Genomic DNA, 18,036 nt, shown 5'->3' with positions numbered 1-18,036 from the left:
GAGCTTCCTCCTCCTCCACAGATAGAGCCTCCTTTTGAGCCTCCTCCTCCACCTCCACCTCCACCTCCACATATGGACCCACCACTTCCAGAGCTTTCTCCTCCTCCAGAGATGGAGCCTCCTTTTGAGCCTCCACCTCCACCTCCACTTATAGACCCACCACTTCCAGAGCTTCCTCCTCCTCCTCCTCCACACCCTGAACCTCCTTTTGAGCCTCCTCCTCCACTTATAGACCCACCACTTCCAGAGCTTCCTCCTCCTCCAGAGATGGAGCCTCCTTTTGAGCCTCCTCCTCCTCCACCTCCACCTCCACATATGGACCCACCACTTCCAGAGCTTCCTCCTCCTCCACAGATGGAGCCTCCTTTTGAGCCTCCTCCTCCTCCACATATGGACCCACTACTTCCTGAACTTCCTCCTCCATACCCTGAACCTCCTTTTGAGCCTCCTCCTCCACTTATAGACCCACCACTTCCAGAGCTTCCTCCTCCTCCACAGATGGAGCCCCCTTTTGAGCTTCCTCCTCCACCTCCACATATGGACCCACCACTTCCAGAGCTTCCTCCTCCATACCCTGAACCTCCTTTTGAGCCTCCTCCTCCACTTATAGACCCACCACTTCCAGAGCTTCCTCCTCCTCCACAGATGGAGCCTCCTTTTGAGCCTCCTCCACCTCCACCTCCACCTCCACATATGGACCCACCACTTCCAGAGCTTCCTCCTCCTCCACAGATGGAGCCTCCTTTTGAGCTTCCTCCTCCACCTCCACATATGGACCCACCACTTCCAGAGCTTCCTCCTCCATACCCTGAACCTCCTTTTGAGCCTCCTCCTCCTCCACATATGGATCCACCACTTCCAGAGCTTCCTCCTCCTCCACAGATGGAGCCTCCTTTTGAGCTTCCTCCTCCTCCTCCACATATGGACCCACCACTTCCAGAGCTTCCTCCTCCTCCATACCCTGAACCTCCTTTTGAGCCTCCTCCTCCACTTATAGATCCACCACTTCCAGAGCTTCCTCCTCCTCCACAGATGGAGCCCCCTTTTGAGCTTCCTCCTCCACCTCCACATATGGACCCACCACTTCCAGAGCTTCCTCCTCCATACCCTGAACCTCCTTTTGAGCCTCCTCCACATATGGACCCACTACTTCCAGAGCTTCCTCCTCCTCCTTCATATCCTGAGCCTCCTTTTGAGCCTCCTCCTCCTCCTCCACTTATGGAACCACCACTTCCAGAGCTCGATCCCCATCCTCCAGAACTTCCCCCTTTTTCTCCTCCAGGGATCGACCCCTTGCTCGTGCTCGTGGTGGCACCTCCAGAGCTCACCCCCCCTTTCCCTCTTTTCAAGCCTGCAAATTTGACTCCATAGACTCCAGCAGCACTCGGATTGTGGTCAACGACACCTGCAAGAAACGGAAATGATGCTCTCCTTATTCTTACTCACAACAGCCATAAGCACCACTCATGTACGTGATTATGTGTGGGCCACCCCTGGCAGTGCTCAAGGCCAGGTTGGACACAGGGGCTTGGAGCAAGCTGCTCCAGTGGAAGGGGTCCCTGCCCATGGCAGGGGTTGGAACTGGATGAGCTTTAAGGTCTCTTCCAACCCAAACCATTCCATGATTCTAGGAACACTCACTGCAGCCCTTCCTTCAGGGAAGTTGGGATATGGGATCCTCTCTCCTTTAGCTGGCCTCTGTCTTCCACAAACTAGTGGGGTTTTTCCTTCACTTCTGACATGCAATGAGCACATCGACCTATAGAATAATGACCTCTAGAATAAGAGACCCATAGAATAATGAGGAGTTTCTCAATTCTTACAAATCTGGTTGAAGTTACCCATTATGTTCCAAAGTCACTATCTCAGGGCTGACATATTCATGCATATACACACGTATTCGCACGCACAAGAGGATTACACAAGAGCACTAGGGAAATATTATAGGAGCTAAGCTAGGAACTAAGCTAGGAACTACCATAGCTTGCTTTGAGGGTAGATGCTATTACCACAGACACCAAACAGGTAAAGGTGCTCTTAAAAAGCAAGGTACTTACAGATGGTGGCAGGAGACCCTTCCTGTATCCTGTGAAGGAAAAGTGACATTGAGACAATGCACTCAATAAAAGACCAAGTCAGGGTAGGCTCTATCAATGAGCCAGTGAACGATAGAGCAATTAATTCTGGAGATCCAAGTGATAGGTCAAAGAATGGGACTCTCTGCTTGGTGTTGGTGCTTCTCTCCAGGATGGATAGCTCCTACCTACCTGGTCTCCTCCTCCTCAAGGAGTGATCGGTACATGGCGATTTCAATATCCAAGGCCAACTTTGCGTTCAGCAGCTCCTGATAATCATGAAGAAGATGAGCGAGGTCGTTGTTGGCCTGCTGCAGGGCGTTTTCCAGCTCCTGGAGCTTCTCCTGGCCATCCCTGACAGCACTGCTCCCGCGCATCTCAGCATCTTTGATGCTCTCTTGGAGGCTGGTGCTCTGCAGGGGGCACAAACAGAATGTTCCCATTTCCATCCTATGGGCTTTTCCAACCCTTCTGGCAGGATTCTGGAATCAAAACACCTGCCTCAATGACAGAACCTAGGGTAAATTAACCCAAATTGAATCCCAGTGTAGACAGCCAAAACCTGTATCTGCTCCATTTAGAGGAGAATTCACCCTCTCTAGGTTTGCCTTCAAGGGACAGGCTGAGTTATCCTGCACCCAGTCCCCAGGTAGAAGTGACTTAGATAGTTAACTCCTGCTGGAAAATGTCAGCTTTACCCTTTTCCTTGCAATTTCTATTTCTGGTTGAAGCCTTTGGATCTGCCTGATGAGTTCCTGGATTTCCTTATAACTGCTGCTCAGCTGCTCACGTTGATTTACCCACATGTTCTGCAGGTCCTGGTACTGGTGTGCAGAGAAGAAAAAAGACATTTTTGGTTTCTTTTCCATTGAGCAGACTTGCCCCCATGTCTTGTCGATGTCCACTCACCCTGCCCCGGTACATGGCATCTACTTCAGCTTTGCTCCTCTGAGCAATTGTCTCATACTCCTGCCTGACTTCTTCAATGATGCCGTCCATGTTCAGTTCTCTACTGTTGTCCATGGACAGAACGACATTGGTGTTGCCAACTACTGTTTGCAGCTGGGACAGCTCCTGAAAGGGAAACAAGGTTTGGGATTTTAACAGTGTTATGTGAGCCTTCCAGGTTGTGTCGTGAGGAAAGAAATGGCACCTTCCAGAAGAAACCCACTGGAACTTCCCTACCTGCATCCTCCAGGTTCTATTGTCCCACCACCTTTTTCATTAAGTATCTCCTCACCCTTTGTGACACACCAGACCCCATCTCACTTGCAGTTTGAAAAGGACTTTACAGGTCAAAGACAAAGGTTGTGGTCAAAGGGAAGCTGTGGCTTCCCCATTCCTGGCAGTGTTCAAGGCCAGGTTGGACACAGAGGCTTGGAGCCACCTGCTCTAGCGGAAGGGGTCCCTGCCCGTGGCAGGGGGTTGGAATTGGATGGGCTTTAGGGTCCTTTCCAACACAAACCATCCCATGATGATCCACTCTCCACAGCAAAACATTCAGGCAATATTTCTGGGAACCCTACAGAAGACCCGTGTCCTTCAAGACCTAAGGGTAGTTTTTTAACCTGAGGAGCTTAATACTCACAGCTTCATGCAAGCATCTGAGGAACTCAAGCTCCTGCTTCAGGATTTCCACCCGAATGTCAAATTCCATTTTTCCCATGTAAGCACTGTCCAGTTCCTGTAAAGAAAGCCATTGGCACATTTGTGTTTCTTTGGTTCAGATTCTCCCCTGAAGTGCAGTTCTTGCAAGAGTTGGTACATTTCTATAAGCCCTTCATTCCTGGAGCCAAATAATGTTCCATAAACCTCAGCTCTCATTTGAAAAGCAAGTGGAACAAAAGGAAAGGGAGTGAATAAAGACCTGCACTCATCCTAAAAAGGACTGGTTCAGTCTCCAGAGGAGATGATTCCTCTCCAGTCTGGCAGTAAAAATATGCAGTTTCAGTGCCTTTCCATGGGGTAAAGGTTGGACTTGATGGTCTTAAAGGTCTTTTCCAACCTAGTTAACTCTATGAATCTATGACTTCAGTTAGAGGACAGTTAAAGTTAAGCAAAGACCTGGCTTTGGAAAACCTGAGCAATCATCCAGTTACTGCTTTATTTCTGAGGCTTTGATTTAGCTCCTTCACCTTTTTAAGCTCCACGAACTCCTCTTCTTTGGACGCACGCTTGTTGATCTCATCTTCAAATCTGAATGGAAAAGGAACAGATTGATTGTTGCTATCTCACTTTTTCCATCAGGGGATCAGAAACCAAAGGGAATCATCCATCAAGGAAATGTGTCAACTTCATCTGACTGCAGTTTCTGGCACCTGCAAAACTCTGTGCTGAATTAGTCAGCAAGCTGGGGTAGGGCCAGATCAGTTCTAACCCCCCTGTAATTCTGAACTCAGCATCCCATTTCTCAGAGCTGTGGACACGTTATTACCTTTGGATGCAGCTAAGTCAGGAGAAGTAATGACTCTTCTCAACTTGACTCCATTGACCCCACTTCTCAGCTCTGTCCCTCCCCACTGTCCAGGTTGACCACAACCCAACAACTATCAGCAAGAGACCTGGGTTACCCATTGCTTGGGGGATGAAGGACCTGGAGGAGATGGGAAGAGTAGGAGATATCTACAGGGTCTTTCATTTCCCTCTTGCTGTTCTGGGTTCTACCCTCACCAAATCTGCTCTAGTCTTCCAGCACCACAGTCCCTTAATGGACCTACTGCAGAGCAGTGCTGTAACCTTTTGGAGGTGCGAAGCCAAGCTGTGCCATCCCAGGGCATTGCCATGGCAAATTCCAGCCTGCTTTTCCCCACACTTGTGATTATTCACCTCTTTTTATAATCCTCCACAAGCTGAAGCATATTGTAAGCTTCCGGATCCAGCTGCTCCCGCTGGCTCTGGAGCGTTTCCAGCTGCCTCTGCAGGTTGCTAATGTAAGACTGGAAGAAGGAGGTGATGTTTCTGCTCTCTTCTGGTCGGACACTTTGCTGCTGCAGCAGTTCCCATTTGGCGATCAGAGCCTGGTTCTGTCGCTCGAGACACTGGACCTGAAAGGCAAAAGAGAAGAACCTCTCAGGCACTGCAGGGCACTGGGGGAAACACCAATATCAGCGTTGGTCCCAATAGAAAACAAACCCAAATTAGAATTTCCAATGCAGTAACATCCAGAGGTTTCATTGGGTGAGACCGATTGAACCAACACTGATACCAGCACAGGTTACAATGAAGGAGGGACAACTTTTGTCCCAGTCTGTTGCATAAGATGGGTTTGATTTTGCTGCTGCTCCTCAAAGCTGATACTGAAATCTTTGCTGGTTTTTCACCTCTTAAATGCACAATATTTAGGGGGTTGATTGGGGTGGAGGAAGAGTTCGGTTGTTCTTGGGCTACCTTAGACATCGAATATATGAGAAGAGTTAGCCCGCTCTCAGCAGATCATATATAACCATGCTCTTGCCTTAGAGAAGAAGAAAGACAGACCTATAGCATGCAGAGCTGATACGTTTAGAGACCAGAGGGATGGCATCTCTTCAGCTGAGGCACTGAACAGATTTTACCCTGGAAGCTGATTTCCTTTTCAATATGAAAAGAGTCAAAAGTGCTCCTAGTTTCCAGGAATTAAAACTTCTGGGTGCAACCAACACCCTTTCTGTACGGAATACAAGAAGCCCTTAAGTCTTCACATGTAACACACAACACAAGCTTCCACCCCATGCAGAGACACATGTCAACACCTGACTGAAAGCAGGAGGTTTGGAAGGGTGGAAGCCGTTTTGTGGCTGTTTTGTTCCTGTACCTATGAGTAGCAATGAAGGAGAAGACCAGACTGCAAAAAGAGGTGAAAGCATTGTAGCAGATAAAGAAGAAAGATGTGGGGGTCACTGGCCTCCTCAAAGAGGCTGAACCTCCAAGCAAAGAGCCCATTTGTGTTGTGACTTGGAGAAACACAACACTTTGCTTGGGGAAGATCAATAAAGAAATGAATAAAACCAGAACACATGAAGGATGTTCAAGTCCATCCCCCATCAGCAATTCCCAGGCCCCAGAAGATTTCCAGCCATGCAGAACACTTCTCCAGTGAGTCAATGAGTGAGTTCACGTGCTGGTGACATCCTGGTACTTTGCTGTTTTTCTGCCACCAAAGACAACTCAGAGATACTTATCCCAGGGCTAAATGTGATTCATGTTTATAGCAAGCTATTAAAAACCTCACACCAGTAAGAGGGAATCAAGCCAGTGCTGGGGCTTTGAGGGGAGAAGATGCCATTAAACGTGTCCTATGACTCACATGGGCAGAGCGGGACCCGTTACAGTTCCCCCTTTCCCGAAAATGGTGCAAAAGAGAACAGGGACTCACCTTATCGATGAATGATGCAAATTTGTTGTTGAGATCCTTAATCTGCTCTTTCTCATCCAATCTCACTCTCTGGAACTCAGGGTCCACTTGTACTTCTATTGGCCTCAGCAGGTTGGTGTTGACATGGACCTCCTCAATGCCTCTGGTAACACCAGCCTGCCCCAAGCCCTGTCCAGCCCCTCCTTCACCAAAGGTGCTTCCACCAAGCACCTCCCTGCCTGCAACTCTTCCATATGTGCTGCCAAGCTGTGCTTCACCCCCTTGAGAAGCTCTCACAAAATACCTTGTTCTACCAAAGCCCCTATCCAGATGTCCCCTACCACCAAACCCCAGGCACATCCCATCTCCTCTTCCTTCTCCTCCGTAGCCTCCGCTGGTAAAAACATTCCTAAAGCCACCAAGGTTGTGGAGACTCCTGCTGCTGTAACCATACCCGTAACCACGGTATCTTCCTTGTCCTCTATTGTCTTCACAATGGCTCACGGTACCTGAGCTTCTCCCAGCACCAAGCGTGCCACAGTGAGCAGAAGAAGAACTGAAATTGCCATCCCCAAACTGGGAGAAGCGCCAGCTCATCGTGCTGCCTGCAGAGTGTTAGGACGAGAGAGCAGCGGGGAAGGTGGCAAAGCAGGAGGAGAAACGAGAGCGAAGGATCCTCAGCTCCTCTGCCGGGGGTGATGGAAGTTCTCCTTTATATGTTGTGGAGGAGTTCCTCTCCATTCCGTGGTAATTAGCAGGTCTGTTAATGCTGTTGGGTTTGGTTCATCAGGCAGCAATTAAGGCTGCCTGAGGAGAGGTCAGAGTAAACACCACACACACCAACGGAGATGTTGTGAAATTCCCCAAATCCTGCTTGACTCATGAGCTTTGCTGGGATGAGATTTCCTTATCTCCTTCGCCTGCCCTCCATATTAATTACAGCTCGCACAGTTATCCATGCACATCACCGTGCCTTGTTCTCCTTCGCACCTCCCCACCTCTTTTGGCCTCTCATTTCACGAGAACCAGGCCTTGATACTGTCCTCACATTGACGTGGGGGTGGCTGACCTTGCTTCACCGTGTCACCAGAACCTCCTACCAGGAGGGAAGATCCCTTAGCTTCCCATTGCCACTTTTCTCTCATTCCCAGTATTTCCACCCAGGAGTAAGTATTGGTCCTGCAGGGAGAGGCTCTTCTTGCTCACGGCATTGTCTTTGGTCCATAAAGCTGAAATAGTGCCTAAAAACCAGATAAAATGGGATCTCCTCTATCACTTTTAGCTTTAAATAAATGGATGTGGAGTTTTAAATGGAAACGAGAAAGCTCTGAGAGAAATTTCAATCAATTGAATGAATCTTTGAAGTATTAAAGATGAGATTGCTTTAGGGAACAAATGACCCATCACTTCTCACAGACTAGGACTCTTCTGCTGTGGTTGCTCCTACTCTTCCATGTGGGAATAGATAGACCATGAACTAAACCTGCCTGTTTGTGGAGTGTGTTTTAAAGCCCCTGCTACTGGAGAGCTGAGATGTCAAATCCAGAGGTGGGTTCCAAGTTTTTCTCCCCAGGTTCTCCCTCTGAGCCTGACCCATCCCTCTTCATCTCTGTGCAAGACTCCAGCTTCTCAGTCTGAGCACACTCCGGTGCAAGACTCAATGGCAATGGACTCAATGCCCCTTTGTGAGCCAAGTCCTGATGCTGACAACACCACTGTGAGCCTTCAGCCTTGACTAACAGCTCAAGAAGACAACTGAGATCTGGTGCACTGTCTCCAAAACCACTGGTGGAACAACTTCCACATGGCACGTGCATCCCCTTTGTCCTCTGCACCACATCAGGAAGAGCTGGAGATGCTCTTCCTGCCAAAGCTGCTGGATAAAGCCACACTGTGAACCCTTCAGTTGCATGAAGGTTATGTGGTCAGGGCTTTGTAACCCTTGCTCTGGCTCCATTTGTGAAGTGCCTCATAAATTCCCCCAATGAAAGGCTTGTGGGGAGCTCTATTAGGCTGGTTGTTACTGGTCCAGCTGAAATATCTTGAGGTGGACAAGAGTTTGGATGCTCAGTGACCAGAGGAAAGGCTTTTCCCAGAAGCAGGCACAGTGTTTTCCAGACAACCAGATGAGAAGTGCTGCTTTTGCCTCCCAAACTTGGTCTCTTCTAGCCTTACATCAAGAATGGCCACCTGGTACTGCAGACCGTCCCCTGGTGCTGCTTTCTTGTAATTAAACTTCATTGATTACCTGCATTTTAATGAGAATTTCAACCAGATTTCCCACTGAATTCCCTCTTTTTTATAGACCTATTGAAAAATCTGACTTGGGTTGAGAATTCTGTGTCCTGCTGGAAAGAGTAATTATGGTGAACATCAAAAATGTCATGTCGGTCACAAAAGTGAATGGGGGCAAATCTGGGAACAAACCCATTCCAACACATCTGGGTAAGGTTTGCCAGAGCATTGGAATATCGCACAAAAACCTTTCCTGTTCTGTTTCAGTTGGGCTCAGTAGTTTCTAGATGATGGTGCCTATAAGGAAAACACAATGTAAATTGTCCTCCTTCACTCCCATGTGTTGGGTGAGCTGAAAGATTCCTTCAAGAGCTGCATCCACTTTCTGCAATGGTCTTTGCAGGACAAACTGTGTCTGAGCAACACTGAGACTCAATCTCCTGTGTGGCCTCGGAGTCATTATTAGACTCAGGTAAAGATTAGGAGGACAATATATGACTTCATGTCAGGAGGAGGTGAGACTTAGTGGATGTGAGCCATGATTGTCCATAATGTCTGAGCTAAATCATCCCTTTTCCTTGCCTTAACTATCAACTCCCCAGCACAAGAATTTCCCAAGGGTCACTGTTGGTCACCTCTGTGTTGAGTTTGTGTATAACTGCTTCGGGGGGAAATTCATCTTCATCCTCCTTCTTCCCATTTTGAGAGGCTCATTCCAATGCGTGCTGCGTCAGGGCAATACTTTAGATCATCCACATGGATCTTGGAAGGAAGTGTTATCACCTACAGGAGGGAACACCCACAGATCAAACAAGCTAGTTCCATGTGGAACAAGGTTAGATAGATGTCTATCCAAAATCACTGCCCTACATGCATACATCAGCTCCCTCATGAAGCAAAGCAGGTGGCAACTCATGCAAGACCAATGAACTGTAGTCTGAAGGAGCTTGAGAAGGGGCCTGCAAACCCTGCATGAGAAGAGCCTCCATCCCTCCCCACGTGCCACCTAATCCAGAGCACGACGTGTAGGCTGCTGTTGTGATGGTCGCTGGCACCAGCTCAACCCTGGCACAACAAGAGCCACACCTGAACCTGCTGAGCTGGCTCCAGAAACAGCGATGCACCCAGCGAGATGTTCACACATCCTGTGGATGCAGGGGGAGCTTCCTGTGGTACCTTCCCCTTCCCTGCAATGAGCTGGCATTGCTCCTGGATGTGCCTGGGGATCTTCTGCCCTGACCCTTCAAAAGAAACAGCAAAACAGTCCCCAGCAGAGAATGAAAAATAAAAATATAAAAAATAAAAGTCATGGAATCATGAGACCTCACTTGGAGCATTGGGTGCAGTTCTGGTGTCCTCAGCATAAGAAGGACATGGATCTGTTGGAACAAGTCCAGAGGAGGCCCTGAGGATGAGCAGGGAGAGGAGCACCTCCTGTATGAAGATCGGCTGAGAAAGCTGGGGCTGTTCAGCCTGGAGAAGAGAAGGCTGTGGGGAGACCTCAGAGCAGCTTCCAGTATCTGAAGGGGGCTATAGGGATGCTGGGGAGGGACTCTTCATTAGGGACTGCAGTGACAGGACAAGGGGTAATGGGTTCAAACTGAAACAGGGGAAGTTTAGATTGGATCTAAGGAGGAAATTCTTTCCTGTGAGGGTGCTGAGGCACTGGAATGGTTTGCCCAGGGAGGCTGTGAATGCTCCATCCCTGGCAGTGTTCAAGGCAAGGTTGGACAGAGCCTTGGGTGCCCTGGTTTAGTGTGAGGTGTCCCTGCCCATGGCAGGGGGTTGGAACTGGATGAGCTCAAGGTCCTTTCCAACCTTTAACTATTCTGTGATTCTATGAATCCCAGCCTGGTTTGGGTTGGAAGGGACCTTAAAGCCCACCCAGTTCCAACCCCTGCCAGGGGCAGGGACCCCCTCCACTGGAGCAGGGTGCTCCAAGCCCCTGTGTCCAACCTGGCCTTGAACACTGCCAGGGATGGAGCAGCCACAGCTTCTCTTCTCCAGGCTGAACCAGCCCAGCTCTCTCAGCCTGTCTCCTTTAAAGGTACCCCAGTCCTCTCCATCATCTTTGTGACCCTGTTCTGGAGACAATCCAATGGATCCATGTCCTTCTTATGCTGGGGGCTCCAAATGTCCTTAATGCCCTTCTTGACTACCTCACTGCTATCTGGGGGCTCTTCCCCAGTACCAGACATTTATCATTCTCTAACAAAATCATACACTGAACTTGATCTTTTTCCCCAGAAATGCCTCATAGGAACAAGATTAATTGTATACACTTTATAATGAATGTGAGTACTGGAAGAACCGACATGCTTGTCATGGAGATGGGTCATCATGGAATATACCAGTTCATGGAGCAATTCAGGGGCTGTTCAAACACCCACATGAGCAACTTGGCTTTTTGTTGATGTGGGTTTTTAAGATGAATTTAAATAGCACCCCAACTTAGTCATATAGATTTGACTGCCTGGGCTCCCTGTGTAGCCGTTGGAGCCAGCACAGAACATCCACGTGTTATTGCACCCATCCAGTACAGTCCATGAGGCAGGTGATGATGTTCCTCCCATCTGGACAAGCCTCTGAGAGAGGTGATATGAGTGTGCCCTTTGGGATGCCTCATTTCTCTCTATGGACCATAAGGGAACGTGGAGCTCGCTCAGCTCCTGCCTGTTGGGTGGTGAGGGCATCATGAGTTGATCATCCTCCATCAGACCCATGTCACAGAGAATGTGCCAAGAACGAACGTTTTCAGACCACAAAGACAATTCACAAACAGGCCCAAGCTGTTCTGGAGCACAGCTGAAGCCAGAACACAACCCACATCTGTCTGTCAACCCATGTCGTAAATGGGAATAACAAATCCTAGTGCTCAGGCTGCTGCTCGAGGAAATGCCTCCAGATTCCTGCAGGACCATTTTAATCAGATCAGCAGATAAATAAACGCAGCAATGCACTTATTACTCTTAAACAACTACTTCACACAGTGGACACAGAGCAGTGTAGTACAGTAGCACATTAATAAAGACAGTACTTCAGTTTAATAGCTGTCCAGATCAAGGGGATAGGCTGGACTATAGTAGCACACACAGGATTGAAATGGCAGCTCTTGATCAGTGGTTGCCTAAACACCTGCGTAAGTAGGGCTCTAAGTCACTTAGAAAATGGGATTGAGATCACCCAGAGCACTAATAAAAATGCCTTTCATCCCACAGACTTTCATTTTCTCCCACCTTCCATCCCAGCGACTAACAACAGCCTTTGTCTGTGGCCAGTGAAGGCAGCCACAGGGTTCTGCTCCTTTAACTCCGAGGTTCCCCAGCCTGGAGAGCACCTGGTACTTATTATACAGACACTTGGAAACTGGAATAAGATCCCATGGATGTGATCTGTGGTACATAGAGATCAGATGGAGTTTCCCTCACCGACATCTGGGGAAGACTCAAGGTTGCAATTAGAGCACAGAAATGAAGCCCTGTGAGGGCATGATGAGAGCTACATGAGTTGTCAACTTTTTATAGTAAAAAACTGAGTCTTCATGACAAGGAATCTATAATTAGAGGAGGTCTGGGAAGCCCCTGACATCATAGGATCATGGAATGATGGAATGGTTCGGGTTGGAAGGGACCTTAATGGTCCTCCAGCTCCAATCCAGCTCCAGGGACCCCTTCCACTGGAGCAGGGTGCTCCAAGCCCCTGTGTCCAACCTGGCCTTGAGCACTGCCAGGGATGGGGCAGCCACAGCTTCTCTGGGCACCCTGTGCCAGCGCCTCAGCACCCTCACAGGGAAGAGCTTCTGCCTAAGAGCTCAGCTCAGTCTCCCCTCGGGCAGGTTCAAGCCATTCCCCTTGCCCTGTCCCTGCATCCCTTGTCCCAAGCCCCTCTCCAGGTTCCCTGCAGCCCCTTTAGGCACTGGAGCTGCTCTTAGGTCTTCCCTTTAGGAGCCTTCTCTTCTCCAGGCTGCCCCAGCCCAGCTCTCTCAGCCAGGCATAGGCAGGATGAATTCTATCTGCTGTGGGGCAGGTCCCTGCTTCTAGGGGTAGGTCACTCCCCACCTTTGCCTTGCCTGCTGGAAACACTTGGAATGGGGAGAGGGGTGAGCTGTGTTAAGGCCTGATTGCAGTCTCAGGTCTGGACCAGCAAGGATTCTTCTCATGCAAAACAAAACGCCACTTGACTTTGCCATCCCGTTAACAAATGACTAATGGCTATTTTAACAAATGGCTAATTATTCTGAGTTAACAGGAAGGTAAACAGGAGCATAACTTACTTGTAGCCACCTAGAGCATTAAATTATCTACTCAGAAAGTACTAATCATAATTATGGTACCTGTCAGTCTCTTATTTCCCCTGCAAGAATGTGAAAGTACCAACTTAACGCAATGTGTGAAAATAATGAAGTCATTTTTCTGTTGCTTTCATTCTTAACTGCTGCAGTGAGTGGATGAAGCAGAAGTCTATCGCTTTTCTTCCCTTTATCGGCTTAACCTAACACCTCTGTCGCACTCCGGTATCCCTGAGATCTCTCCAAGGCTGAGCAAGTCCTGGTTCCTCCACACACAGCAGAGCTGCAGCTGATGCCCTCGAGCTGGGGCGTGTGGGGCTGGAGAGAGGCAGAGATGAAATCTCCAAAGGGTTTTAGGTGGAGAAGAGAGAGGGCCTGCCAAGAAAACAAGGAGAGAAATGAGGATGAGGAGGAAATGGGGTTGAGCTCCAGGTTACGTGCACCAGGTGTCATAGACTCATGGAATAGTTGGGATTGGAAAGGTGTCATGAGAAAACGGGGTTGGTTTTCAATGTGCAGCTGCTTCCCAGCTGGAAAACTGTCAATGTACACTGCATCCATGGTAAAAAGGGAGGAAAAACATGAAGGCAGCTTCTTGCTCAAGATGTGCAGTGGGAATAAGTAAAGGGAGTTGTTGGAACTTCAGTAGCTGACACCACAATCAGCGCTCTCTATGGGTTAGGGACCATGGGGACTGCTTCCCTCAGTCAGAGAGCAGAAGTAAAGGGCATGAGAGGGGTTTGGCAAACACCAAAGATGCCTTTAATTACTGAGAGCAATTTTAATAACATCCCTTCATACGGGAAGCTGAAACAGCTGGAAATCATCCCGGCAGATGCTCAGGATCTGGTAAACAAGGTGATTACCTGCAAAAGTGGGTCCAGCGCTGCCTCCTCAGTGTCATCACATCTGGCAGGTCCACCACACCCCATCATGCTGGCGTATCACCTGGGCTGGCCTCCCAATTGACTTGGAGCCGATAATTAGCCCAATCAAGGTCAGATTTGGTGATCAATTGAGTAAATCACTCTTTTGAGCTATTGGAAGCTCGATTGCTGTCATTAGCTCTGCAGCAGGAATAACAGCATCCACGGGACAACAAAGCAGGCAGAGAAAAGGTAAAGCAACACAGAAAGCACCAGAACTTGGAGTGTTCTCAGACCAAACATGCACAGTAGGGGGTCCTCACTACAAGAGAGACACTGAGATGCTGGAGCGGAGCCAGAGAAGGGCAATGGGGTTGGTGCAGGGCCTGGAGCCCAAGTGTGATGGGGAAGGGCTGAGGGACCTGGGGGGTTCAGTCTGGAGAAGGCTCAGGGGTGACCTGATGGCTCCCTACAAGTGCCTGACAGGAGAATGGAGCCAGGCTCTGCTCCAAGGACCAAGGGATGGGACAAGAGGAACCGGCCTCAAGCTGCACCAGGGCAGGTTTAGATGGAGCTGAGGAACAATTCCTGCCCCAGAGGGTGCTCAGCATTGGAACAGGCTGCCCAGGGCAGGGCTGCAGGAACTGTCCCTGCAAGCATTCATACAACATGGAGACAAGGCCTCAGTGCCATGGGTTAGTAGTGGCCTTGGCAGTGCTGGGGATGGTTGGACTGGGTGAGCTAAAAGGGCTTTCCCATCATGAGTCCATGATTCAGGTGATGCCCACCTTTGAAGGCATTTCAGGAAATCTGGCCAGTTGGGTTCTTCACAAACCTGATGAAGAAAGACCTCCCCCTCTGGAGAATCCATCCTGGAAGGTATCTTTCTTTCCCCATATAATGAAGAAGTAAATCAAAGTTCCTTTAACCCAACCTTACCACTCAACAATGGGTTTAAGGACAGTGTTTCTTAGCCAAGAGGACTCTTCCATCAGAGGGGTTCTGCCATGGAGCACGGTTGGGTCTGGGCCAGCAGGTTTTGCATGGTAGGTTGGGCACAACTTGCTGACATGCAGCTTTGAGCTGGTGGTGCAACGTGCCCAGGGGGGGCAGCGTGCCATTGCCTCCCACCAGCACTCCCAGCCGGGCTGTGCTTCAGGCTGCAGCATCAGTAAGATACAGAAGAGCTGCCTGGGTAGGATGTGGCACTTGCATGCCCGGCTGATGGGCCAGGGATCTGTTAACGTGTTGGGTTACACCTCAGGGAAGAGCTAGGGATGGAAATAGAATCATAGAATCATGGAATGGTTTGGGCTGGAAAGGACCTTAAAGCTCCTCCAGTTCCAACCCCTGCAATGGGCAGGGACCCCTTCCACTGGAGCAGCTTGCTCCAAGCCCCTGTGTCCAGCCTGGCCTTGAGCACTGCCAGGGATGGGGCAGCCACAGCTTCTCTGGGCACCCTGTGCCAGCGCCTCAGCACCCTCACAGGGAAGAGCTTCTGCCTTATCTCCAACCTGAACTTCCCCTGTTCCAGTCTGAACCCATCACCCCTTGTCCCATCGCTCCAGTCCCTGATGCAGGTCCCTCTCCAGCATCCTTGTAGCCCCCTTCAGACACTGGAAGCTGCTCTGAGGTCTCCACACAGCTTCTCTGCTCCAGGCTGAACAGCCCCACATAGCTCGCTCAGAGGCTGCCCCATGTGGCTGCACAATGTGGGGTTTGCTATTGCCACACGCAATAGGAGGGTGTGGGGTTCAGCTCAGGTAGGGTTTGCCTTAGGTGGGAGAGTGTCATAGAATCTCTTAAGGCTGGTTTGATCCCTCTCAACCTCTGGGTACTGTGGCCCATCTTGTGGTACAGGGATGAGGCATTTCTACTGGTGAGCATGGGCAATCCTGACAGCTTAGAGGAATCATGATGAGCTGCCATTCACCAACATTGTCCTTGAGCAAGGAAACTCTTCCAGGTCCACATTCAACGTGTGGTATGGGGAAGAAAAGTAACCTGCTGAGCACCCAGCTCTGTTGGCACCCAGTGCTGCATCTCCTGCCCAGGTTAGCAGGAAATGATCAGTGCTGCTGCTTGGCCCAGGAGGGCTGGAACTGAAGCTTTATCCTCTCGGGGATTATCTCATCCATCAGCCACTTCCACCCTGGCCTGCAGCTGCACTTGGCTCACCAAGGCAGAGGGTGCCATTCACAGCAGCAGGTTTGCACACTGGAATGACTGGCACCGCTGGGAAGAGCCACGCGAGCCGTAAGGAACCCTATGGCTCAGAAGGTCACAGGCTTCCTTCAGAGCAGCTGCCAGTGGCTGAAGGGGGCTACAAGGGTGCTGGAGAGGGACCTGCATCAGGGACTGGAGCGATGGGACAAGGGGTGATGGGTTCAGACTGGAACAGGGGGAGTTCAGGTTGGAGATAAGGGAGAAGGGGCTGGTGGGACACTGGGATGGGTTGAACGGAGGAGATTTGGATGCCCCATCCCTGGCAGTGCTCAAGGCCAGGTTGGACACAGGGGCTTGGAGCAACCTGCTCCAGTGGAAGGGGTCCCTGCCTGTGGTAGGGTTTGGAACTGGGTGAGCTTTAAAGTCCCTTCCAACCCAAACCATTGCATGATTCCATGATCAGATGCTGCTTTTAATCCTTCCTATGCCAGCAGCAGCCAACAGGACACAGAAATTTCAAATACAGTTATTTATTGCCACTGGGGACCTCAGTGATCTCTGCTGGGAGCTGTGCAGACAAAACCACTCGCACCCTGTCACCAAACGCCCTTTGGAACACAGGCAGGTACCTTGCAGGGAGATCAGGTGCAAACACCTTGAATTAACAAGTAATTAGCATCAAGCTTTATGCATCTAAAGCCTTTCCTGAGCCCTCTAGTGGTGTTTGGGCTTTAAAACCATCCAGAGCATTGATCTGGACACCTGGGTGTGAAAACAGCCACAGAGCCCTTGGCGTAACCAAAGGATGCCTTGAGCATGAAGCATCCCCTTGTATTTACCAGCGTTTTGGTGGCCTGATGTGAGTAACCCTGGTCAGCACAGCACCAGAGCCAAGCATGAGGTCATGGAATCATGGAATGGTTTGGGTTGGAAGGGACCAGCTCAAACCCCTCATCCAGCTCCCAACCCCTGCCACAGGCAGGGACCCCTTCCACTGGAGCAGGGTGCTCAAAGCCCCTGTGTCCAACCTGTCCTTGAGCACTGCCAGGGATGGGGCAGCCACAGCTTCAGCATCCTCATGGTAAAGCAGGTCTCACACAGGCAGGTACAGCAGTACCAGAGCTCCCCTTGCCCTTGTTCAGCTGCTTCAGTCCAGACAAGGCAGTGGCACAGGAAGGGCTCTCAGGGAGGATCAGTGTTTCCTCTTTGCACGTCCCAGGGAGCTGGGTTTGGTCACAGAGGTGAAACGAAAGCCCTGCAAGGCAGGCGAAGGGCTTGGCTCCTGGCTGCCAGCCCAGCCTCTGCTCCAGCAGGTTTCAAACACCTCTGGAGGCACAACAGGGAGAGAGAGAACTTAGTCCAGGGCTTTCCAAGAGGGGGTTTGTGCAGGAGGAAGGAGGGAGGCTGAGGTCTGAGCACCCCCAGGACCACAAGGGGTCTGTCCAAGCCTGAGACAAGCACCAGCTCCTGTTTCAGTTGATTCTGGCCCCATCTCAAGCCCTGTAAAGATGAAGCAAGGCAGAGCTGCAGCTCAGGCAGACCTTCTACGGACCTGGTCATTGGCCAACACAAGCCAGCACTTCTCCTTTTGTCTCTCATGGGGCTGTGACTGCTTGAGGAAGGTCCTTCCTTCAGGTGCTCTTTTAATGCACGACCTGAAATCCCCATCTCAGCCTCATGGATCATTTAAGGAGAAGTCAATTTGTCACTGAGGACAACAGCAGGTTGGGGGTGACAATGGGGCAGTGTCTCTGGGTCAGGCTGCAACCCCTCCAGTGGCACTTTGTGGCCATGTCTACCTGATCTTCATCAGGGCTGTGCATCAAGCCCTGCTCCCCAGGCTACAGGAGATGGAGACGTGCTTCTACCCATAATTCTAGTTAAAAGTGGGTGTTTCCAGGTCACGTAGACTTTCATCCAGGCCTGATGGTCACCAGCAATAGAGCTGGTGAGGAAATGTGGACTGTAGGGCCATGAGTGTAAACCTAAAGGAATTCTGGCCCACTCTTAGGGTATAACTTGTGATGTTGGGAGCAAGATGAAGGGCAGAGAAGCCCCAGCTGGAGTGGGTGG

The 18,036-nt window shown here is 50.2% G+C and overlaps 1 protein-coding gene across 1 annotated transcript; it reads right to left on the bottom strand.

The window, feature by feature from the left end:
• Positions 1-2,068: 2,068 nt before the first annotated feature.
• LOC133208946 (keratin, type II cytoskeletal 1-like) lies at positions 2,069-7,591 on the bottom strand. The gene is made up of 7 exons (XM_061347220.1): positions 6,430-7,591; positions 4,902-5,119; positions 4,211-4,271; positions 3,664-3,759; positions 2,985-3,149; positions 2,774-2,899; positions 2,069-2,488 (listed from the first exon to the last, which is right to left on the bottom strand). Exons 1-7 carry the CDS (start codon positions 7,003-7,005, stop codon positions 2,264-2,266), a joined length of 1,467 nt encoding a protein of 488 aa, XP_061203204.1. The 5' UTR covers positions 7,006-7,591; the 3' UTR covers positions 2,069-2,263.
• Positions 7,592-18,036: the final 10,445 nt, after the last annotated feature.

Source organism: Neopsephotus bourkii, unplaced genomic scaffold, assembly GCF_033783945.1.
Source record: "Neopsephotus bourkii isolate Nb327-2 ecotype Australia unplaced genomic scaffold, CSIRO-AGI_Nbou_v1 NB_309, whole genome shotgun sequence".
Lineage (NCBI taxonomy): Eukaryota > Metazoa > Chordata > Aves > Psittaciformes > Psittacidae > Neopsephotus > Neopsephotus bourkii.
Note: the sequence above shows the minus strand (reverse complement) of the source record. Positions and strands in the feature narration are given on the sequence as shown.

What these genes read in the sequence shown, in the direction of transcription:
- LOC133208946 (XM_061347220.1), bottom strand. Translation starts at nt 7,005, where the DNA reads ATGAGCTGGCGCTTCTCCCAGTTTGGGGATGGCAATTTCAGTTCTTCT. An exon ending in TTGCATCATTCATCGATAAG is followed by an intron (nt 5,120 to 6,429) that starts GTGAGTCCCTGT and finishes TTTGCCTTTCAG; the next exon opens with GTCCAGTGTCTCGAGCGACA. An exon ending in GTGGAGGATTATAAAAAGAG is followed by an intron (nt 4,272 to 4,901) that starts GTGAATAATCAC and finishes TTTTCCATTCAG; the next exon opens with ATTTGAAGATGAGATCAACA.